Source organism: Acipenser ruthenus, chromosome 18 (genome assembly GCF_902713425.1).
Source record: "Acipenser ruthenus chromosome 18, fAciRut3.2 maternal haplotype, whole genome shotgun sequence".
In the NCBI taxonomy this organism is placed as follows: domain Eukaryota; kingdom Metazoa; phylum Chordata; class Actinopteri; order Acipenseriformes; family Acipenseridae; genus Acipenser; species Acipenser ruthenus.
The window spans coordinates 26,847,234-26,873,641 of record NC_081206.1 but is presented as its reverse complement, the minus strand read 5'-3'; the positions used below and the strand labels follow the sequence as shown (position 1 = coordinate 26,873,641).

The following is a 26,408-nucleotide window of genomic DNA, read 5'->3' as shown; positions in this document are numbered from 1 at the left end:
TACAAAAAAAGAACAGATAATAGTTTATTGAAAATGGTGTACTGTATGCAAATGGATTCCCTTTTCACGTAATAGAGATCTATTTAGAAACGTATTATTCATTTTCAATAGTGCACCTTCAGTATCATATAATAATTTGAATAATTCTTTCAAAGCTCAAGCAATCATTTAACAATGGACAATAAATACTGTACAGGAATATATCTAATACCAATTTAAAAAAAAATACATGCTAGAAAATACTTACATTACATAACAAAAATCCTTTAAAACACAGAAAATGCTGCATTTTTGCAAGTAATCCCTTTACAATAGTAACAAGTTACAAAATGTTGGTACAATGTATATATATATTTTTTTAAATAAAGTGCCTTTCTTGAAGAAAAAAAAACAGTTATCCTCCAAAACTTGATAACCTGTAGTTATTTTTCATTCCTGATAGAAGCTTGTGACATGTGTAAACTTTCAATTTTTATTCCAACACTTTTCATGCTAGATTGTAGCAATAGGAGATCCCATTAACTAAATACTGCCCTCAATTGTGAAATGCTCATTTACTATCATGATTAAGCATTTTATTCAAATAATTACAGTTAATACAAAAGACAATGACAATGTATTTGTGTATGAGACAATACACTTCCCAATAGAGAAGGAGTAGATTCTCATACCAGTTCAATCCCTGGATGGAAAACAACATTTTAAACAAAGCATGTTTAATAATCGAGCAGGTATAGTCCGAGGCAGATCAAAAACAATTGTATGATGGCGTACAGATATTTTCACTAAAACCTGATTTCAATTCATGCCTCTTGTGGTTTCCTGGGTCAGTAAATGCTGGCCGACCTTAAATGAAACAGCTCCATCCCTCTCAGGTGACAAGGAAGAGGGGAAATGGTTTTAAAACAAGCCTTTCGCCAGAAACCAATCCAAATCAAACAGTTTAAATTCTCAGTGAAGTCAATGTACTACACATGTTGGTACAACACCACAGAATATGTACTGTTGGTTAAACTCAAAACAGTCTACTGGTTAAAAATCTCAAGCTCGACATTCCCATTGTTACTGCAATAATGCCCCCTTGCTTGTAAACCAGCATAAGCAGATGTTTAAAAACAGCTTTTCCAAGTTTCGCAGCCCAACATTTTCAGCATCTGGTATCTGTTAAAAGCAATATTCTCAAAAAGGTCCCAATATCAGTTATTAAGGAACCGTTTTTGCACAAAAGAAGGAAATCATTCTGTCAGGACTATGATTATGCTAACTGCTAGCCAGCCGCATGGTAGTAGTTAAATAAACTTAAAAAAATAAAGATAATAAAAATAATGGATTTCAAATACGCACACACACACACACACACAGACAGAGAGAGACAGAGACAAAGACAGACAGAGACAGAGTTGGTCAAATTAATGTCAAATTTACCAAACTACCAACATGTGTTTCTCAGATTAATCACATGAAACCCACTGCATACAAAACACTGTAAATAGATTTTTTTTTAAATAAATCTAAAAACATCTGTAACTCAACATAAACCTTAAAGTTGGGGGAAAAGGCACCAAAGTTACCCACCCTACTGGATTTGACAGAATGCTGTTGGCAAAGTAAAGAAACCCATGACTGCTTAAAAAACACCACCCTCCTAACATAAACAATATCCTTCAATAGTGCCTTACCATTAAAAGAACAATTCCTATATAAACATAGCTATTTGTTCGTGGTTTAAAGAATCACTCAGATGTTTAAGGGACATCTTATGTGACAAACATAAGGCTGGTTTTAGATAACTCCCAAAAGCTGGTGTCACAAAGCCCTCCTAAAAAACAAAAGTTTACCAACATAACTTTGTTTCACCAGAATAGGGACTACTTTATGTGATCTAAGCAAATATTACCGTTTCATTTACTGTAGCTAGGTACTGACATTAACTACATTGGGAACATTGAGTTCTCTTATCTGTCTTTTTCATATTTGAGAATTTGATAAATACAATAGAGTACAATTAGACTTTTATGATATCTAAGAATTTAATATGGCCCTAAGGCCAGGTAAATGACAAGCGTTATACAAGGTTTGTTTAGTCAATCTCAGTTACTGAGGTTCATTCAAATTTGCATGAACTAGTAAGTGACAGCTCATTCTTTGTTAAGGAAAAACAGGAGAGTACACAAGAACACTTACTGTTACTACAAGGTTATTCAGTAGGCATCTGCACCAGCTTCATTAAGCAAATTGTGGAACAGTCTAGACAGTTCTAAGTTATTCTTTTGAAGGTACCTGAATTCTGCTTCATTTTACACGTGTTTTGTGCAATTATGATATTACTAATTTTAGCCAGGATTTAACATGAAGGATAATAAACTGCATGCCAGGAAAATTATACGTAAAACACTGTCTGGACATAATGACTGCCTGGTTCCCTCTGCGAATGCTAGAAGCCAATAGAATGGGATAGATCCCCTAAGGGTAGCTTTTTGTCCTTGTAAAAGATGGAAAGGATGCATATGTAGAACTTATGATGTGAAATATCTGCTTATGATCTGTTTGAATTTATTTTGGATAGGAGATGTGCCAGGAAGAGCTTATGTCTTAAAAGCCGAAACAAGAAATTGTTTCCATGTGTCTACTTTTACCAACGGTGTCAATCTAACAACATGCTGCTGCTTTTCACCCCAGGAATCCAAGGTCACTTTGTAGCAGCAAACAATCTGTGAAGAAATGTAGCAGGTTTTAGTTGCTACCGCCATTTGTCTGTTAAGGGTTTTAAATGTTTCAAAATAAACTTCGGACCAATTTCCCTGGTCAGTGGCTACTTACAAGTCTATTACTTCAGAAAAAAAATAAAAATAATAAATACTGTCATAGCAACCATTATCTTCAATGGATTGCAATAAAATCAAGGCTTTAGACAAAACTGAGGATATCTGGACAGTAACTTGAACCGATGCAATTCCATCAGTAAGACTTGGAGTTATACTTATACACACACACACACACACACACACATCACCATTCCACGATTAACACAAATATGTTGATTTCCATGCTGGAGTTGGTGGCTACATTTGGAGATCTGAAGTTGTGCAACAGTATGGAAGCTGTTTTATGGAACAGTTCCCTTTGTGTTACGATTTAATATTCCCTTGCCTCCTCCAGCTCGTTCATGTAAACCTCCTCTGGTGGGTTTTCAGCACACTCCATCCCATTGTTGGGTGGCCGTACTGCATGAAACCTGCTCCAATCCCCTTTGCACAAAATCCATGGTAACACATCCACTTTGTAATGCAGCTCAGGTGAGAACTCTGTGCTGATAAGATTGGGGGCACCTGCACCCTTCCCCCTGGTGATCAGTCTCATCTCATCAGTGTAGCAACAGTGCTGTGCAGCCAGAGTGGTGCTGTCCAGGGAGAGCATGGAGCGCACGCAGAACCTGGCTGTGGGTTTGTAAATATCCAACCGTTCTTTGGGGCCACTTGCATCCCGCCATCGGTAGGTCTTCCCTTGCTTATTGTCGAAGATGTTAACTGTGCTGTAGACGGCTTCTGATGGGTAACTGCACGGGCAGCTGGGCAGCTCTGTCAGCACTTGGTGAAGGTACTTCTTTAAGAAGTCGCTTTTGCAGTTGAGCCACTTTTCACAGCTGTCGACATCTGCAAGAATGTAAAAAGAAACATACATGTTATTAAAATATACATTGGTATATAACAGAAATGTGGCAGCATAATCAGAGAATAATGTTTGGAATAGTCCACCATGTAAGGTTGTTGGGTCATGCAAAAAGCATTTAGACACCAACCTAACAAATTATTTATAAAAAGGGACACAACTTGGTAAACTAAAAAGAAATCCTTGGGCCTAATATCACAGGTTTCTCTACACTCTAACAGAGCTCCATATCTTCCTGTAATGAAGTTCCAGGCAGTTGTGTTGCTTTTACATAAAATTGATTTTTTCAAATTAAAAAAAGTTCACAATCAGAGTTGTTTAAACATTTGGTCGACCAGACCAAAAACATTTAGATTTTACTCAGGTCTTTCAATTATAATTTGTTTTTTTTATTTATGCTCAAACAGTTCATCCATAACATAACAGGTAACTAATAATAATGTTAAGCAGACAAATGTTTTGACATCACAGCACTTGTACGGTCAGATTACTATGTCACCTGACCTATGTCACCTCTAAAAAGTTATTTTAATCTTTAAGTGCTATGATGTTAAGTTCTTCTGTACACGGAGAAGTCATATCTGGACACAATGACCTTATCCAAGGTAGGATCTTCAAAATACTGTATTATAGGTTTGACCCTTTAACGCAACTCAACCCTTTAACGCAACTCCAGATAGCAACATATGATATGTAAACTTAAATCATCTGTCACCAATTCTGACTAGCAGTCAAGATGGAAGTAAGGAAATGGGGACCCTTTCAAAACCCAGAACAAGCATTCCACTGACCTGCATCAAATAGCTCTGTGCCGTTTTCTGTTTCATAAGGCATGAGATCTGTTACAGCATTCATATCATCTTCAATTCCTGAAGAGACAGAAAAAAAGGTTATTCTTGATTCACAATATTATAGCCGTCATGTTTGATTTGCAGATTAGTATCTCTGTCAAGGCTGAGAAGCCTATAACTAAAAAAAGGTGTTGAAACATAAAATATCATTCATGCAACTGATAATGATGTTGCCTTGTCGTGTACCTTTATTTTTTACCATGTTAACAATTTTAAAGAGACAATATTCATGAGAATCATCGATTCTTGCTAGTATTCTTTTAGGACACAAGCTGGAAACACAACATAACTGACTTAGTCAGTCACCAGAACTCATACAAAAGTCATTATCAATACCATGTTTCATTATAACTGGATGAAGATATAATTGAAATGAAAGTGTGACTAGTACAGATGTAGAAAACCGCTCCATGACTTTGAATACTGTCCCTTTTAAAGTTTACCACTGTCATTTTTCAATTCGCTTTTATCATGCTTGTCCAATATATTTACCAACATACAGGATTTGTTTGCTTTTTGAACATTACATAGACAACTTTCATATTGATGTCTTTTGTGCCAGAATTTTCAACTTTGCATTTGGCCACAAGTTCAGCCAACCCCCTCCTCCCCATTTTCAGAGGGGAAACTTCAGGGGTTTCATACAATAAAGGCATTCATGTGCTGCAGAGCAGGAAATGGATGGTTTTTAGGGATTAAACTGTTACCTGGACAGCGGATCAGGTCGCAGGTTCTGGACTCTGTCGCAGTGCAGGCATAACCACATGATCGCGTGCGCTTCTGGTTCCCCGTGCCACATGTAGCGCTGCAGGGGGACCAGGCACTCCACTCCTCCTCTTCTTCATACTCTGAGACAAACAGAGAAACGATTTCCACACATCAGAACAGAACACTGGTACTTTAGCAATCTGAATAGGTTCCACTGTTGGGCCCCCACTGAAGCTTCTAGTAGCATTCCTTCTTAGAAGTCTTTCTTTTACAGCTGATTTTCTAATTCAACTGTAAAAGAACTTTTAAAAAGTCACAATAGATTAACACAACCATGACAAGAAATATGCTCCTATTAAACGTTTCCTTATCAACATTACACCTGGCATGCAAAATAATGGCATTCAATCTTATTGTGAGCGCCAACATTAGAACTTGACTGGGTTTGCCTAAAAGAACAATTATAAGAAAAATGCAACACCCCTATGAAAGAGTCTATTAGTCTCAATTTGTTTTCCCCAACATGTTAATGGTGCATAAATAAAACGAGTACAAAATATTTATTAGGAAAATTAAATATCTAAAAATGAACAGTATGCAGCACTCAAGTCTCCTTTTTGGTTGCAATATAGCAAATTGTAAATTTTGCTAGTTTCAGCAAATTTGCCAGCCAATGCAAACATTTTCCACAGCCAGCTTCCATTCCAGTAGAAATACTATTAGCTTTCCTTTCTAAATGTTTACCATGTTAGAGATTTTTAAAAAGTCAGTGTTCACACAATTAAAAAGGTTTCATCTACTAGCCTACAGTTTATGTATTTTGGGTGTTTGATTGGTTACCAGAACAAAAGTAACTGAAAAACCAGGGCTATAATAATACAGTGTATGTTGGGTAACTTGTCAAATGCATGGTAGATAAAGATGTTCTATCGGCTATATATAGCCGATATTCTGAAAGTGTGCATGCAGCTCATACAGTAACTTCAATAGCAGTTATTCCAGACTGCATATTAAAACTTCAAATTGCAAACTGTTTATCCAATGCCATTTATCCATTTGTAAAAAAAAACAGGGTCACTTTTGTGTTTAACAAAGGCACCAATAATATTATGGACCTCAAATGTTTATAAAATCAACCAATTAATGCTATCATTAGCCAATAGCCAGCAACTGAATTGCATCTGAACTTCCAACTGTGTTAACAGAACTTGCCTCCCGCACTAACAGGATTCACTTGTATCTACCAGTGGAATCAGATTTGAGATGGTATGGATTATTTACTATTTTCTTTTTTTATATAAATTTAGAGTGACCAATTATTATTCATTTACCCCCCCCCCCCCCCATTTGGATTGTCCAATTATGTTTTTTCTCCTCACCCCAGTGAGTCCCCACACAGCACAGACGTTCTGAGGGCATGTGAGCGTCCACTGATCTCACAAGCATAAAGCCAGAATTGCTTTTACGCCAAGCAATCCAGAGCAGAGGTGGGCGGGCTACTGATCCAGGAGAACAGAGATCAGCCCTGCTTTTTATCCACTCTGAATGTGCTTGGTGTCTGGTCAGTAGGGGTCACTGTTGCATGATGAGGAGAAGGAATCCCTATCAGTTTCCCCATTCCCCACCCCGGGAGTGTCAGAGCCAATGTGACACCTCCTTCGGAGTCCCCAGCAAAGTTCGGCCTCTTTGCACAGCCCGGACGCGAACTGGCACCGTCCAAGCTGTGTGACTCATCCTGCACTCCCAGCGACAGCGCTTCAACTGAATGAGCCACTCGGGGGACCCCGGAGATAGTATGGATTTTAATAGCCGATTAAGAAAACATAAATAAATCTTGTGTAAACAATAATGAAAACAAGATGATCCTGATTACAGACTGTGTGAGCTATGAAATAGCAGCATTTGTACAATATATGTGGTTTCTACCTTTGTTCCACTGCCAGCTCTCTGTGTGAGTCACCCAAGAATATATACTTTTAAAAGACTTTAATTACAGGAAAAAGTTAAAACTGAGATGTGCGCTTTATGTACTGAAAACCTTAAAACCAGCCCACTTAATAGACATGCTTAATTTCTGTACACAATTTAAATAAGGCCTTATTATATTCTTTTTTACAGTTTTTTTTTTTCTACCCCAAAGCCACATGAAGGAAAAGCATGCCAGTTCAGAATAGCATCCAAGCTCCCTGGAATACATTGGTTTATATGAAAATAAGCCAACTATAATTTTCTATTTCTGGATTGCGTACAGAAACCTGTTTAAGTGTCAAAAAGGACTTTGCACACTAGCACACAGACTGGCAAGTTTTCAGATGACAACACAGTGTCCAAATGTACACTTTGGGCACCTGATATGCTGGCCACGAGCATCTACTGCTTTATAAATTGATTGTGTCTAACTCTGTATTTATGGAGTTGACTGGAATGACATTTTATATAATTTTACAAAACAGAACTTAAATAATGTTCAAAACACTCAGCTAGGTGTCTACAGAGCATGTAAAAAGCACTCCCACGCACAGAAAGTACCTAGTGCCAAACAATCTGTCTGCTCCGATAATCTGACACAAGACACCCTTCATGAGTACTCTTGTGGTTCTATAGATATACATCACAGACTATATCTGACCAGACAATATTGCAATATCATGAAAATACCTCTCCGACACACAATGCAAATTCTTTGTAAATCTTATCAAGATGCACGTAGAAAACGTCCGACACCCTTAAAGAAAGAACTTAACTGCAGTTTATTACTTACATTAGCAGCAAACATATTTCCATTTGAGGCGAAATAAAAGCTGTAAAAACTGTGTGGAAGACGTTTTCCAATTTGGCACTTTTTTTGCCACCTCTTTTCATTTGAGACAGTAGTTCAGCAATTCTGCCCAGCAGAAGACACGCTCTACTTTTCCCACCAAATTAAAAGCACAATAATTTTATACACAGCCTTAAAATGCCCATGAATGTTTGAACTGGATTAATAAATCCAAAACGCAGTTGGTTTCTCAGCCGCAGGATGAAAAGAATAGTTCAGACTTTAACTGTCATCCCACGTCAGGCTGTCCCCCTAATCTCCCAACTAATTGAACACAAATATTAGTTGTTTATCCAGACAGATAGCTTGAAGTTGCTATTAGCAAGCAACCCAGCAGATCTTCAAAAGCCTGTGGCTCCGAGCACTAGTGTCAACTTCAAAAGAGAATACAAACAATGCTTTGATGGTCGAGCGCTCGCACACAGTCACGCTAACGCGGGCAGTCACGCCGCATCCCCGCTTTCTTTTTTTAGTTCTCGTCTGTGCTTTCAGCGGCAGCATCTTTTTTTAAATTTCCCAAAACATAAAGAATGCCAGGCCTCGAGAAGACAGCCAGTGTGCAACGGGCATGCAAAATTATTTAAATATTCCATTTAGAAAACAATGGTCAGTTGTCTCACTTGGATGTCAATAATTTAGCAGAGCTCTTTTGGCAAGCGCTGCAGAAAGCGGTCACTAATTCAGGGTTTTTTTTTTCTTCAGCAAATCTGTGGCAGAGTTTGAAGGCCCTGTAATATTTGCAGATGTTTGTAACACAGTATAGCTTGGAACATAATTTGCACCTAATTAGGGAATACATTTAAAATCTTAAAGTACTTCTATGTAAGTTATTAGTAACTTGATGTTAACTAAATGGGTTGACATTTGTAAGAACGTATTGGCATTTAAGATTTGTTCAGTAGTTCAACAAAAGAAATGTACTTGCCCCCAAGTGAAAATGACTAATAAAATGTCACAAAATCAAGTACTATCAATTACCCTCCAGCAACCACCCTACTGTTTGTGTACAAGATTTTTTTATTTGGAGAATGCTGTAGTGTTGAAAAAAGAAATTGAGCCTGTTGCTTTTTGTAAGCCATTATGGTAGTAATCAGATCCTGAGGAACATTCAGAGACATCAAATGTTTATCTAATCAGACAGCTTTTGTATCTCTCTTCAAGGCTGCTGTATATACAGGTATCTGACTCAAACAAGCCATTTAATCTTAAGGAGGTAAGTGAACAGTTAAATATGAGATGTGAGGGGCACATACATATAATCTGTGACATGGTTTTTGTTATTTTATTTGTCCTATTTTTGTATTCAATGGTAAAGCTGTGAAAAGGATGTGACCTATGAAATGATCCTGTTTTTAAGAGTACTGGGAAAAGATCACATTTACAAGTCATCTTAAGTCCCATCTAATGTCATTTTCATGTTAGCTATACATCTGGTATAATCTGCAAAGCATTGCATTGCCTTAGTCACCAGTTGACTATTTGACTCACAGGAATTGATCACAAACTCATGTTACTGTGAGGCTTATTATAGCAAACTGAAACTAAAGTCTGGTACTGTTCAACTATGAAGAAAGGGTGAAGATATCATATTTGTTTGCACTATTGACAAACACTTTAAATTATTATTTTGATTGAGATCTTATTAAAAATAAGTTATTTTTGCTAGCTGTTTTCACTATGATAATCCCCTAGCAGTAAGCATAGAAGAGTCCAATAACACCTATCAGCTGGTTTCTACCGATGGAACGACACATAAACTGTCATCAACTGACATACAAGGAACCCATTAGACAGGTGTCCAGAGTCACTCCAGTATGCAGGGGTTAAACAAACCAAGAAACTACAAAAACTTCAATAAAAGAAAAAAAAACTACAAATCTTTAACATTGAACGAATCCCCAATGGTATCAGCATGCAGATGTGTTTGTGACAACTCACCATAGTTGTCCTTGGAGCCCCAGCCCTTGTGTACTGGCCATCTTCTGTCCCAGTCTCCTACTCCACTCAATACTGAGTCTTCGCTGTCATACTCCACAGGGTAATCCTCGGTGCTCATTCTTCCAGTACCGTCCTCTGAGGAGTCAGGGTATCCCCAGAACAAGGGCCAGAACACTTCCTTTTTATCCAGCCAGTCAGCGGAGGACAAGGACCAGTCATTCCGGCTTCCTTTATGTAGATCCATCTCAAACTCAGCTTGAGGGTCATCCACAACCTCAATGGTTACCTGATGGATTTTGATAAAACAAATCTCATTTATCCATAACCCAAGAACTTCCCATTGGTGAAGTAGTAGGCATGGTATACGCAATTCATGTATAGGAGTTTGGTTTACATGTAGCATATTATTTTATTTTATGCATGTTGCCGAGTGGCAGATTTATTTTTTTTATAAAATGTAGCTTCCAATGGCAAATTTGAACTAAAGTATTAAAAAGCTGTGCAGTCAAGTTGTCAGGCCTCGGAACTGGAGACCAAGATAGCCTGGGTTCAAGTCACCAAGTAACAACAAGACCTTGGGACAGTCGCATCATCTTGTTGTGCCTCAGTGGTAAAACTCAGAACAATCAGCCTTCAGTTAATAAGACAAGCTGGGTAGGATAACCTAGAAAATAAATTAGAATTGTACTGTAATGCAATGAAAGAGCTATAAAGAAACCAACAACTTTCCATTAGGTCATTCCATGACAGCTCCATTAAAAAGCATTGGTGACTTCAAAAAAAAAAACTTTAGCATAAACCAGAAATAAATACCCCTACTGAAGCAATGTCAATTACCTGCTCCAACAATGATTTCATTCCACATGACCCATGCTCATATTTATTTAAATAAACCGAAGCTTCTTTAAATCTGTCTGTTCTATAGATGTAATGTATTATTGCACTTAACTGCACTCCATTGAAATATAGTGACTCACTATCAACAACTGCTTGTGAGATTTGCTCCCATTAACATCAATGTTTAAAAGGTGAAGGTTTAACATTTAAAAGCACATGCAATTTATCATGCTTTAACCTCCACACTTACTCATCCCAAACCAGAAAGCACACATCTGGCCTATGTGCTCAAGAGGAAATCTATATTGGCAAAATTCTGTGCTTCCCCAAGCCGGTGAATTACCAGTGATGAGAGAATGAGAAAAAGTCGCATTGACTGCTGCTGTAGTTATCCAAAAAATACTGAATTTGTGATTCCAAAATTACCGTCCCTTTTAATCAAGAAGAGGGACAGCAGTTCTGGAAAAGGAAATCTTGGAATTCTTTCCTCTCATGCTAGCTCTAACCTGTTCCAAGGTCAGGCACGCTTTACTGCGATAAAAAAAAGAAAAAAAGTAATTCTATGAAAAAGCCTGGTTTCAAAGCACTTGCTGGAGGCTATTTGAAACCTGAATGATGTTGTTTTTAAAAATGTGCGTATTAAGAAATTGTACATACTTGTATTGTGCTGTAGGTTTGTAAAACATAACTGTTCCTGCCTTCTGTATCTTTTGGCTCAACCCAGGACACCCCACCCCAGCTACAAAACCTTAACTCCAACTTCTTAAGAACACCTAATAAATGACCTCTGTATTCTGTCTGTCAAAAGCTTGAATTGCATTTAACTTCATGCTATAAAGGTTTGCATTAAGGACAAGTTAAAGTGGTCTCACAGTCTGGAAACTGCTGTAAAGGACCAGTTAATAAAAAACACCAGAAAATGAGATGAATCCTGTGTTTTCCTCCAGAGAATACAGCATTAGAAGTGTGGAGAACAACACATCAGTTCATGACCGGTTAAATCTTAATTACAGGCAACGGAAAAAACGATAGTGGATTTCCCTTAGTAACAGTGGAATGAACAGATAAATCATTGAACCAGATGGCCTAATGATTAACTGATACACTGAATAAATCAACAGTCATACTCTTAGGTGTAAAAATGCCTAAAGAAACAAAAAATCCCCACATGAAAGTGTAAACTGGTTTTTAATCACAACATAAATAAAGACTGCTCACAACATTGTGGAGAAGTTTTTTTCTTTTACCTCATTAATCCTTGTTTTAAATTAAGCATTTAGAAGCACTTTAAGTTTAGATCATAGGACTAGTTATCTCCTGCTGTTTTGCCCAAGGCATTTTTTAAAAGACAGCCCATGTTTCCTGTTATTATCTGCTATTATTTTAATCATCAGACCACATTTACAAAACCACTCGATTGTGCCATTAGTAATTTATTTGTATTATGTGATGCTGAAGGAATTTATGTTGCACTTCTAAAATTACTATTTTTAAAACCACTAAAGAAATAATGATTGTGGAAATGTAGCTATTACATTAGGGACAGTGAAACTATACCTTGTGTATCCAAGTGCATGCTATTAATCTGTTTGAAGATGAATCTGAAGCAACCTTAACAGCTGAGACGATCAACTCTTTTTATAAGCCTGAAGTTAGAATATTAGTAGTAGTGTTGGATTGGAAGAGATCCAAAGCGCTAATTTAGAATGCCTGGCTACTTTCAACTTATATTGATTACGTGGGCTAGCATGGTTATTAGAGTGATAAAGAGTACAGATATAATAATTAATTGTGTATTGAGAATCATGATACTTTCTTTACATGACACTGTATATTGTATCGCAATAGAAGTATGAATCATTTTTATCGTTCCAAGCACTTCTTGTTTTATTTTTAATTAAGCGAGATGCAGTTTAACAAATAGTGTACAAACAAAGCACAACAGATCAGCGGCCAGTTGTTTTGTTTCACCGCGATAACTGCCTGTATGTGAGCGTGTTTTCATTGGTTGGCTTCCCTAGCAACTTGAATGGAGCGTGCTGTGAGTTTGCCCGCTGAGCCAATGAGAATGGAGGTTAGAAGAGGCGTGTCTGTGAATGCTCTTTCAATGGGTACGTTCACAGAGATCATGGGTGAGATCACGGAGCATAGATTCTGCGCAGAATGATCTCCGTGAACGCGCCCTCTGGTCCTGCCTGTTTGTGTGTGTTCTTGGTACTGTGAGAGTGCTTAGCAATTTTTTTATTTACATTTTTTATAGAAATTTTTGACATTAGCGGGCCGGTCATGAAAGTTGCACGGGCCGGATTTGGCCCGCGTGCCATAGTTTGGGACCCCCTGAAGTAGACAATCAAGACAATTACCTGTACCATGGTACATATCATATCACAACCTGCATATCTTGATATGTATTGGATCGTGAGATCAGGTGTATCATTAAACCCCTAATAAAAAGTGAAATGATCCAAATAAAATTAAAATGAGGGATAGCCTATACAACAGAACAGAAAAAAACAACAATGCTGAACTGCTTTGTTAACCATTGTACAGTACAAAGAAATATATTAGAGCATTTTTTTTAAATTGGTAACCTAGAATATGCTAATTTGTACTTTTTCATTCTTTAACTGTGGGCAACAAGCAGTTCCTGGGCAATCATTTTCATAAGCTGGGGCAACTAAAATAAAATATCAGCTGGGATGTTGTGATCCACCATTCAAGATACGATGGATGGAAAGAAGTGGTTTTGAACTGTTTTCTGTTTTGTATTAGAAAACATCTCATGAAAAACACACTTAGCTTAAATATAAAGTCAACCAACATTTTGCCGATAGGCTAAAGGGTCTGCAAGTCACTGCCAAATATGTTGTACATTCAGATGGGAATGAATCATCTCTGATCTTCCCTTGCCAGCTATTTCTAACATCAAATTACATTACATTGTGACTTTGCACTGGATTCCAGTAACACATATGATGGTTTCGCTTGAGGGATAAAAACCCATATGACCCGAATTTGCTTACTCCACTTGCAACACCTCTTAACATAAAACAACAAAGTAAATCACTTCACAGCAAATGAGTGAACAGGGTGCAAACCCCTTTCAAAAAGGAAATTACAACAATTAAATGCGCACAGTTAAATACGCACAGTTAAATCGTCCTGTTGATTGCTTCGACATTGCAGATTCTTTAATACAGTTTTTTTTTCACCCCTTTACTAAGGTCTCCATAACCTACCTGAATGTTTGGGTTTTGAGAGTCGAGGTCTGCGTTAGCTAGACCTGGAAAATTCTTGAGATCCAGAACAAAGGGGTTGGTTTCCTCCAGATCAGCCTTGGACTGGCTCTGGATCCCGCCCGCTCGCTGCTGCTGGGACCACCTGCGCTTGTGACGGCGTGGAAGGCTTCTCTTCCAGCTCTTAACCCGGTTGTTCTGCTGCATTATTTCCAACACTCGCTGGGACTCTGTGGAGGCTGTTTGGCCTTTAACCTGTCAAAAAATAAAAAGATGGCAATGTTGTTTAAAAAAAGAAAATAATAATATGTGTTAATTAGTGTGTTATGGTCCATTAATCCCTGAGCCACACATATCCAATAGTAGGAAATACTCATCTACTATTTCAGTTTCTTGACTATTTTAACATGCACACCCAGTTTCAGAACACTTGCCAAGTTAAAGCATGACTGATTGTGAAGATGACTGCAGAGAGAGAAAAGCAGTGTTAGATAAACAGTTTCACTGGTAGCCTTCAAATAACCATTGTCGCCATTCCCAAAGGAGAAACATGGTGAAGAGAGAGACCATTTCCAGATTCCTCTCCCCAGGCGATAATCAATTTGTTTCTCTGAGAGGCACAGTTCAGGGCATAAACTGGAAGGGGCCTCTGCCAGATTTTCCAGTTTTAATGAGATCAGGATTGAAACCTGGGACCCCAGGGATGCTTGGTGTTAGATTGAACCTGTTGTGCCACCATGCCACACAGCTACAAAGAGAAGTATTTCAGCCTTGCAATGAACTGCAAGCGCAAAACAGCTGTGGTTTCTAAAGTTTAGATTTCAGCTAAGCCAACCCATCTGCAATGAAATATCCTACATATGATAGCATTTCAGTGTTGGCAAGCTTCCAAGAGCGGGCTACAATGTGGTGGCTTTTAAAGAACGTAAAATCTGGACAGATGAACTTTCAAAGTGCTCAGTTTTAGAAGAATCTTAACATTATTCCACCCCCCATTAAAATCAGCTGGCGAGTAAAAGTTGAAAAGCAGATGGAGAATGTTAGCATAATACCCATCCAAACTGATGGACGGCAGATATTTCATTCTTGGATGCCTGCCTGGGATGCCACATGCAGGTTAAATATTACACACTATGGGATATGTATCTGAACTTAATCTTCATCTGGTTTACTTTAATCTGGAGCCCTACAGTCTGCGTCTGAACTGGCCCTTAATTTTTCTGAATCTGTGAAGTCCAGTTTATAATACACCTTTTAATAAATGTATTAAAACATTACTAACTTCAAAACAATCAAAACCCTTCCAAATCTTCATCAATAAAGAATGATATTGTACTTGCCTATCACCATACCAAACTTTTTTTTTTTTTTTTTTTTTTTTATCAAACTAGGTGTTGTAAAGAAAAAGGGAGAATCACATGCCTCTGAAATGTTTGAGGCCAACTTCAAGGAGAATATGCATAAACATATGTCCTACTAAATTCAGTCATATGTGGTTACTTTGTTTAGATAGAAGTATCTATAACAAAGGAATCCAACACTGGTAACTAGTTAAAGCCACACACACTGAAATAGTACTTAAAATTAGATTTCTTGTATACACATGGGGTATGTGCCAATCTAGAGTTTTACATACCAACGTCTTGGCATGTGCCCATTTGAAGTTTATCGTAAAAAAAAAAATTAAAGAAAAAGTCTAATAAACTTTCTCTGTTAGCCCAGCTGTGCACCCCGAGCCCTGCTCAGGCATTATGGGGGAGGGGGTTTACCTGCAATTAGGACCAGATGACTTTTAAAAAGGCCACTTTAATCCTGATTACTAGAGCACTTCAAAAGAAAGCCAATCCTGGACCAAAACCCAGCCACGAAAACCGTCTTGCATACGGTACTGCTCCACATCAAAGGTAACATTTCCCAGGCACAAATCAACTAAATGTGGGGGGGTGAATTATACATTTTGTTCTGTATCGCATGGACTGTTTAGTGACCATATTGTTTAATACATCTCTACCTGCAAGCACAATCTACATAAATTTATTAAGTGGGCAGGATCCAAAATCTTCAAAAAGGGTATAATAGGCATAATAGGCAAGTGTTTTAACAGATTACCTGACTGATTTCCACACATCTGGATCCCTGATTTGATTAACTCCCATCTGAAGCAGGGTCTTTGTGATCAAAAGGCTATGGTGATAATGCACACAATGAAATGTTTAGCTTATTTTATGCCTCATCTCTCAAGCACACATAGAAGATGTATCCTAAAGTTTCACTGACTTGTACAATTTAGCACTGTGAGACTATTGACCCAACTATAAGTCTGAAAGAATTAGCCCGCTTCTATGGTGCTGGTTACATAAGTGTTCATTTAGGTGTAGGTCTGCTGTTCCAACAAATTAATTCCTTCCCTCCTTATTTCTGGGGTAAAGGTATATGCCTCAATTTCTACTGGTCTTTCAGCAGTTTTACTGCCTTCAGAAGTAACTCTTCGACAACTGTAGTAATGATCAGGCCTCCAGAGTTGATCCAATCAAATCTTGGCACTGTTGAAGAACCTAGTTCCCTTCCAATTTTTTTTTTTTTCTATTACACATTAGGTTAGCCAAAATTATTTTGCTATGGTGTCATATAATTTGGTGTTGGCTTCAGCTTGTAAGCAAGTGATTTTATAAAAGAAAATCAAATTATTGTAATGGGTCGGACGGGGTGGAGGGCACCTTTTAGTTGGCACCAGTAGCATTAGAAACTGGTCTTGGCACACTGGATTAAAAATGACTTTCCCAAATTCAACCAGGAAAACATGAAATGTAGCCCTCACCACTATACTACACAGTCTAAAAAAACAAAATGATCAAAGGAATAGTGATTTACAAAAGAAGATATATGATGGTTCTAGTGCCCCCCCCCCCCCCCAAGATTAGTTCACTCTGCCTCAGACGATATAATCCCAAACACCTAGAAATATGGGAAGTTAAATCCAAGAAAAGGACTTAGGGTCCTGTTTTACTTCCAATATAGTCATGTCTGGCATTACTCAAAAGAAAAAAAAAGAGTCCACAGTGTCAATGCTTATTTTCCCCCCACTGTAGGGCCCCTTTATTCATTCTTAGGAGGAAATTCATTCTGACATCCTGCAGTTGATTAAATAAATGCATTTATTTACCAAGACGTTTTAAATGTATAATTTCAGCAAACATTAATTAAAAAAACACACCTAGCAAACCATACTATTTAATATTAAACTGAGGTTCTTACTAGCCAATTTTTCCAGCCAAAATTGTCTGAAACATATTTGTGTGTATGCATGTGTGCCTGCTATTCCACATATGTTTTAGTGAAATAGAAGCTTGTGTTTTTTCATTAAAGGGATGTAAATTCCTCAGGTCTCCTGACACCTGTAAACAGCCTAGTGTAGCAAAATTAATCTGAAAAAATTGATACACAAAGATATATAATTTCAAATTGCCACAGTCCGTAGATAAAGAGTTATGTTTCACAGGGATGAAATAAGACTCCCATAGCACAAGTGTTTAAACCCTCCCAGGCTTTAGTGTGAGTTAATGAGACACACCTGAGCTTTAATTAGGCACGCAAGAAGGAAAAGCTCACAGTTAAACTTGAACTGGCTAAACATGATATTCAACTGGAGTCTTTTTTCCCCTATCATTGTATTACCATGTGGGATAATTTACTCTTAAACTTTGGTATGGATCAGTGTGTACATACTACAATACAGAATGAGAAATTGCTTAACAACTTTTACAAATGTAAGACTTTTGTCATATGTGACATCTTTAAAAATATTATTTTAGCCATTACTTCCATAATTCTGGTGATTTATTTATTTTAAATACATGTATATAAACATGGACTTGAACAACTGCTTTGAAACAATGAAGGTAAATTGCTTTACTTTTACTCTAACTGAGTTAGAAATGTTTCACTTTTCTTCTGCTTCATTTATTGATTAAATGTTAGTCTGCTTCAAACAGATTGGGACTTGGTTGAATAGCCTACCTCTTTAAGCTCCTGTGCAGTTTAAACTCATTATCAGATCAAAGCTATTCATTCTCAGCACTGAAATGACACTGCTTTTAATTAGCTCTTCACCAGAACACACACACACACACACACACACACAAACAAAAAAAGCACAAACAAACAAAAAAAAAACACAACTAGAAAAAGGAACTGGCTCTAGAGAGCATCTTGAGAGTCAGTGTTTCTCCTTTCATTTCTTTCTTGAATTCTAGCAGTTTGCACAATAACAAAGTCAAGACAATGTACAACATGTCAATGTACTGCTTTTCAGATAAACGGCCAATTATTACCTTTTAACATCTACAATTAGATAAACCTTCTCTTCATACCATCACCCTGAGGAAAAACTAAATCTAAACACCTTCCCTATTGATTGTATTGCGTGTGGTGTATTGTGTGTGTGTGTGTGTGTGTGTGTGATTATATACAAATTAATTCCAGTACAGCAGTCGGCTAAATGGTACTGTAGTTGTGTTCTGTCAGTACCAGGGGGGCATACACCTTAATGTAGAGAATATGTGTGCAAATTATTCTTCTAGCAGTTGCCCAAATCATTCATTTGGATACATTTCATGTGGTGTTTGGGTTTATGAAGAAAAACAAAATACCATAATTTGAAGCCAGTTTTCCATAACTTAACTTATCTGTACAATAGCTTCGTTTTTTAAACATTTATATGAAGGTTTATAGATACATATCGTCTATCCAAAATGTAGAATGTATGATGTACGCAAATAATGGGTTCGTTTTTTGGCATACGCCCACTGACTAACTTTATTCATGTTTGTTTAATGTCCCTGGTAAAGTTAATTGGTGTTGACTTAAATTATGCACATTTGCTTTAACTAAATCTTGTGATCTTAACAAATATGCACGCGCGCGTCGTCCAGTTTGGTTGCAGTGACTTACCTTAACCAACATATACTAATCGCTTACAAAAAGTCGTAGTAGCCTACTTTGTGTCCGACAACCATACCAACATCCTTACTATATAACAGTACAACATAACTTTCAATGCATTGGTCGGTATGAAATACTAGGAGACACTCCCTCTCTCTTACTCTAAATTGTCCAGCTGACCAGAGAAAACTGAAACATCCAAGGAACGAACTGACAAGCACAAACGTGGGAAAACACATACACTTCAAAAGAATTGCTACGTGAGTGAGTGATACGTTTCAAATATGTAATGTAATGAGAAGCGTTATAAAATTTAAAGAAAAACGAAACTCACGGGTGAAAGTTTGTATTTGTAGTTTGTAAAAAGTCCCAACGAAACAGACATGCAGTTTTTAATTCCGTAGTTTACCTTTTACCCAAATGCAAAATCAATAGCATCTGAATAATGAAAAACAATAAGTCAATAATTTGTATTCGTATCATAACTAGCCTATAGAACACACGTGTCAAAAAAAACAAAACTAGTACATTATTGCAACGAGTGTACAAGTGGAAATACTATCAATGTTTTTTTTTTGCAGTTATTGAAAAAAAAAGTCTTACCTCCATAAATGTGTTGCTTCTGACCTTAGGGGTGTTTTTATGCTTTTGAGCGGGGAACCCCTTGACCAAATCAAGGTAAAATATCAAGACGACCACACAAAGCAGCAGAACCCTCTTTCCTCTGATCTGTTGCATTTCTTTCCAATGCAAAACAAACCCACAAACTGAGCTCTTAGCTTAATAAATCGGTGTATTTAGTTTGAGATCTTCTGCACAGAACGGAGTCTATGGTCTTCGTTTTCTTTCAAGAAATCTCGGATCACTCTTCTAGTTTATCAACAATTTTAATTTTCTATCTCATCAAAGCTGCTTAATTGGTTCGTGTCAACTTCTTGGTAGTAGACCGGTGCGAAAAATATATAGCCTCTATATTTCACAACCGTGATGTGGCTATTCGCATTTAACGGCTTTCTGTTGTTTGTATCCAACGTTTATCGGTTTCTTCTCAGTTCTAGCATTCGTCAGTGGTGAGTTTGTTCTCCATTCCGTTGAATATGATGTTGCTTTAAACTTTTGTGATGATATTTTAAAACATTTTTTTCTCGCTCGCCTCTTAAGTGTCCATGTGGTTAATCCCACTGATGTGAATGCTACGTGTGTCTCACTCCTCTCTTCAAGTGCATATCCAGCTCAGTCTTAAATATCCTTGCACTGCTTCACTCGTGTCCTCATTGTTAATTTGGCTTTGATTTCTAATCCACCGTCTTATTTTAGTCTTAGTTTTTGCGATACACTTTTGCGTCGAGTTACAGATGGTTTCTTTCAATGCAGTTAGCTCTTAAATGTAACAATACCACGTTTTAAATCTTAACTTCACTACTGCAATCTGTGTCCAGCGCCACAATTAATCTCTTCTTCGCCTTGCTGTAATAATTTGTTTTAGCCGTCTCTCTCACTCTCCTTGTATTTTTTTTTTCTTTTAGTAAACCAACTAATCGGCTCTGCTTGTCTACTCTCAGTTGAATTTGAAGCCTCTCCAGCCTTGAATTGCATCTCTCTGGGCTGGTGTGACGTTGGGAGGATGGTCCCAAAGATCAAACGGACACAATGAATGAATGAGTGAGTGAATGAATTACTCGTGAAGGGATGATTGAATAAAAGGGAACAATGAAAGGATAAAATGATAAGAACGAGAGGGTGGGAAAAGGGACTAAAAAACGGGAGAAAATAGCAGAAAATAAATGCAAATACCCGATTGGTGGTATGAATCATTAAGCAAACTCAGATTGTAAATATTAATACAAATCTATCAGTGTGTGTGTGTGTGTATATATATATATATATATATATATATATATATATATATATATATATATTGAGAGAGAGAGAGAGAGAGAGAGAGAGAGAGAGAGAAATTAGTGGAAGTAGTGTAAACAAATAGAAAGGAATTGGTTGAAACAACTTGATAAATTACCTAATACTTAATTAAATGAATGCAGCCTAGGAGAATTCTGCTTAAGTGCTAGACTTAAATCAGAATAGATTAAAATAGTTTGTAGTGTAAAATCAATCACTTTTGATAACCTTTTTCGACACAACTAGATTTCTTGTGGTTACACCAGTCTGTTACATTGATGACATGTTTTTGTATAATGTAACAGTGCTCACCTTTAATAAAAACTATATCCGGTTGATGTAATTGTGTCGTGTGTTTGACCACTACATTGTCCCAAAAGCTCAAATATGATCTATTTTACCTTTTATAGGCTGTCCCTGTCTGGTGAAGGGTAAAAAGATTATTTACTATATATATATATATATATATATATATATATATATATTCTTTCCACAAAAAAAAAACCTTCAAGAATAAATTACATGCATTTATAAATTATTTATTTTGCTTCCAAATAAGCACATTCCAATTTTAAGGTTTAACCTGTAGTACTTTGTATTTAATCACATCCTGATGTAACTATCACTATTTAATCATATCCTGATGTAACTATCACTATTATCTGCTGTATTATTGAATTGTGGTTTGTCACACTTGTACTTTGCTTGAACAAAAGTTATTGTATTTCTTGCTCTTATTGTATTACTTGTATTGTAACACTTGAAATGTATTTGCTTACGATTGTAAGTCGCCCTGGATAAGGGCGTCTGCTAAGAAATAAATAATAATAATAATAATGGTAGTTATCCATCTAATTTGGGGTGTGTAGAACAGGCTAAAACAAAGCAGACAGATGGACACAGACAAACCTCAACTGACTTTTTCTATCAGTCTACTCAGTATAATGCAGAAACTACTATATTCAAATTACTGGCATGCACTCATTCTTTGTAATATACCGGTATCAGCAAAATGCAGTTTCAGTACACCATGGTCAATGAAAGGGAACTTCAAAACACTCAACCAAAAACAGGTCGTTAAACTAAGTAAAAATGCAAACATTTTAGCTATTGCCTTCATCAGAACACCAGTGTACTAACTAGACTACTCGAAGTCCAAAGACTAAAGGATTATTGAGCATCTGCTACAGTAAGATTTTTAGAACTTGAATTCTAGTAAGACTTGAAAGTCATTAATCTGTCTGACCGCTTTGTCTGTAACAATAAAAACGAGTTTGGATGTTAACTTGCTGAGTTTGATCAATTGGACCACCCTTTGATCTTTTCAGCCAAAGAAAACATTACCAAATTCAGCTTGCTGACTAACTCAGCCAATACGCAAGCACAGCTGCATGACAATGCTGATGGTCAGGTGATTGATAAGTAAAAAATCAGATAAATGTACCTGTTATCTGTTTGATCCACTGGCAGACATTTGTCACAAATTGAAGCAAAGATGAGGGTTGAAAAGCATTGTTTTGATCAAAGTGGTGTAAACTAGTTTCACAAACCCAGATTAGAACTAATGTTACCTTAAGTAAGGTAGTCTATGATTAGTACTAATCACTGTATGTGAAATCAGCTGTAAGTGTACTAGTAGATACATGCTCAATATAGGATGCCCCTGACAGTACTGTACTTGGTAGCACTGTACATTTTTTTTTAAACTTTGTAATGCCTTAAGATTGGTTCAGTGCCAAAATAAGAGCTTATTATTTATTTCTTAGCAGATGCCCTTATCCAGGATGACTTACAATTATTACAAGATATCACATTATTTTTACATACAATTACCCATTTACAGTTTTACAGTTGGGTTTTTTACTGAAGCAATCTAGGTAAAGTACCTTGCTCAAGGGTACAGCAGCAGTGTCCCCCACTTGGGATTGAACACAATTAGTAAATAGGTAAATAGATAATATATTTTCTTATGCCTGTTTTAATTTTCTTAAACTTCAGAATTTGTACAACACAAACATACACACTCTGCTCCTACACTTTTGGCATGTCTTTGTCTGAATTAGGCCAATATGGAAAATGTACTATTGTATAAATAAAAAAAAAGGTAAAACTGGACTCACAAAACAAACTAAACTAGGATTTTTTCTTGTAACTACACAACCAGATGAGCTTAATTTCTTTCCACCTTAAAATCGTCAGGAAGGCATTTACAAAGAAAGCAGTTTTGGGGGGTGGATTAAATGTAAATTAAGGCAGCATGAGTGTTGAGAGGCTGCAAGAATTAAGCATTTTCATTGTGTAATATTTACTGGCTTACCTGTCTTCTAAAATACCAGAGTAAGAAGTGGAAAATATGTTGTTAAAATCCAGAGCTAGATGACCTAACTCCCCCTTTTACTATTGATAAGCATTTGATGCAATCAGAGTATTTTTTCAATTGTGTAAAACACTGATGAAATCCAGGGGTGGTTTATACTGGCAGGGCATACAATTACTACTACACTGCTGAATGCATTCGCCAAAACAGTTGTCACTTGACTCATTTACTATAGTGTTACCTGTTCTACGCTCTGAAAAAGATAATAAATACAAATATATTTAAGAAGAGATTTTATTGACACAAACCTCAGGACATTTAAGAAATTACTTACTTAAAAATTACACATTTGTAATATGCCACTGTTGCAATAAAAATGTGAATGTAGTTACAACATGTATATGATATGATTACTCTGGTTGTTCATATCGAAATCAAACTGCAACTCTTAAAAGTGAGTTATGGTACCATGTGCAGAAATAATTAAAGTATTCCTATGCAAAAGTGAATATACACCACATATTTCACACCCGCTGGGAAAAACAAACAAACAAACAAACGGAATAGTGAACAATATTTAGATTGTAATTGGCAGACAGCTCTATGTTGCTGTGACAATGAACCACATATGAAAAATGTATATATATATATGTCTGAAAATCATTTTCTGCAATTAATTTACCGCTATAAATAACCAGTAATTATATACTAGGTGATTAAAAAGTATGTTTACCACATAAATGATATGGTGCGTTGATGTGTTAAACTTACTTTCTAATCACACTAATATATATACACACACACACTGTACAAAACATGCGATTGCAAATATGCAATACATCAGAACATTTTTTCATGGTGCATCATCATCATATTGCATGTTAGCAGGACTAGTTCAATACCCACATTTAGAATTTGAGAACGTTAAAATGAGAAATATGAAGTATTTGCATTTTTTTCCCCCCAAAACAAAATAAATTGGTAGTTTGTTTCCATCTACATTCGTTTTCAATGCACATTATAATCTTAAGAACATGTGCTTATGACAACATAAAAATGTAACAGACTATATGCATTATATCTTTAATAGCCAACAATTAAAAAAATATAAGCACACCATTGTAATCGCACAAGCTTGTAGGAGCTTACACTAACGAATGCTATTTTATGCACAAAGCACATTCAAATATTGTTCCCATATATTCTAAGTCCAGTCCCATTCAGTAATTGACAAATTAAATCATTTCTTTAAAATAAATACTTGGAAATGTCTCTAGTATGAAAAAATATGATAATGCAAAACTTAATTTTGGTCATTAAAAGTTAACAATTGTAAAGAAAGCAATTTGCCTAAAAGTGAAACATATTACATATTAATATGTGACATCTAACAATATGTACAAATAAGTGCACTACGGTATAAAAAAAAAATCATGTATTTTAAATACAGTAACATTTAGTATTGTAGCAAATCCAAAGCTGTTAAGACAATATATGTTAATACATTACCCTCCCCCTCAAAAGAAAAAAAACACAAAACATTGACATATATTATTATTATTTTTTTTAAAACTGCACAGCTCAAGATGTCTCTGGCAGTTTTACAATTTAAGTTTAGAATTACTTTCTTAAAGTTAACCCCCTCTTATAAATAGCTTTCTTTTTTTGGAGTTTTGGAGCCAACAATTTTATACTTTACCGCCCTAAATAGTGAAAGGAAGTAATTAAGGAAACACCACCATATGTTTGGAAACTGAGAAATACCAACAGGAATAACAAGTAGTATATGCTAATAATAAGGAAGTTGATCTTTAATTTGTCATCCTCATGGTACTCATATAAACAAAAATAGTGAATTAAAAGGGCATATTTAGACTGGCAATGCAACACAAGGCTCTGCTCTCAAAATGATTTACTCATGTTTAATTATCAAAACAATTAATACACAACCACTTTTTTTTTTTTTTTTGGTTTTAGTTTTGTAAAATAAACTAGTATTTTGCCTTCCAATATTAAGGTAAAACACTTAGAATAGGACCCTGGCAGTCCCCCGCCCCCCACCCCCCCGCAATACAATCCACATTTTAAACCAACCAATCTATACTTGAAATTACTTATTGGCTGTGGAAACACAATAGTATTGATTTTTGAGGAAAAATATCACGGGGGAACTTTGTACTGTTTAGACTAAATGCTTAGTTACCAGTTGAGAGTCGCAATTACTATTTTCTAATAACTGTAAAAATATATATTGATTTCTCATGTCACTTGTTCAGTGCAAACCTAGAACAAATCAAAACAAACAGTTGGGCTGACAATTGTTTGACACACTGATATTCATGCTCCTATCCCATGGTATGATGCAAACAGGTCTACCGATTGCAACCTTTAATTTAAGACCGTAATTTAAAAGTTCAATCTGGAATGATTTACGGTTTAAGAATAGATAAAAATGTACTGGAGTGCAATGAATGTGTAACTCAGCATTGTTTTACAGTAAGCTAGCAGCCTCAGTGACTACATCATACATGCATTTTTATAGAATAGAAATTATACAAAACACTTGTCAGTAGTACTTGGGAATGCATTCAGTCTGTCACCCTCATGCATGTAAATAGAGAATATATTTGGCGCTGCCATCAATATGAAAAACAAATACTCTTGATCAATGTAACAATTAAAAAAGGAATTAATCGACATACAATATGCAGATTTCCGACACACGCCATTTACATGCACAAGAAGGTGAATGCAGGTGAATGTAGTTTAACACACTGACCTACAAAATACAACATTTTTTCCAAAGAAAAAGGAATAAAAAGGAATGATCCAAATATTTTTTTCTTTTAGAAAAGCAAAAGATGATAGTTTAGTGCAAGTGTCTCAAAATTAACAATAAGCAAAAGGGGAGATTAATATCCCAGTTTAACAGAAAACCTAAATATTTTGTATTGGGGGTGAGTATATTATACACATATATATATATATATATATATATATATATATATATATATATATATATATATATATATATATATATATATATATATATATATATATATATATGTATATGTGTGTATATATATATATATATATATATATATATATATATACACATTATATATATATATATATATATATATATATATATATATATATATATATATATATATATATATACACAAACACATATA

At 36.0% G+C, this 26,408-nt stretch overlaps 1 protein-coding gene across 1 annotated transcript; it reads right to left on the bottom strand.

Moving 5' to 3' along the window:
* On the bottom strand, window positions 1–20,660 carry LOC117963898 (isthmin-2-like). The gene is made up of 6 exons (XM_058991767.1): window positions 19,602–20,660; window positions 14,061–14,312; window positions 9,985–10,270; window positions 5,228–5,368; window positions 4,461–4,538; window positions 1–3,653 (listed from the first exon to the last, which is right to left on the bottom strand). Exons 1-6 carry the CDS (start codon window positions 19,734–19,736, stop codon window positions 3,136–3,138), a joined length of 1,410 nt encoding a protein of 469 aa, XP_058847750.1. The 5' UTR covers window positions 19,737–20,660; the 3' UTR covers window positions 1–3,135.
* Window positions 20,661–26,408: the final 5,748 nt, after the last annotated feature.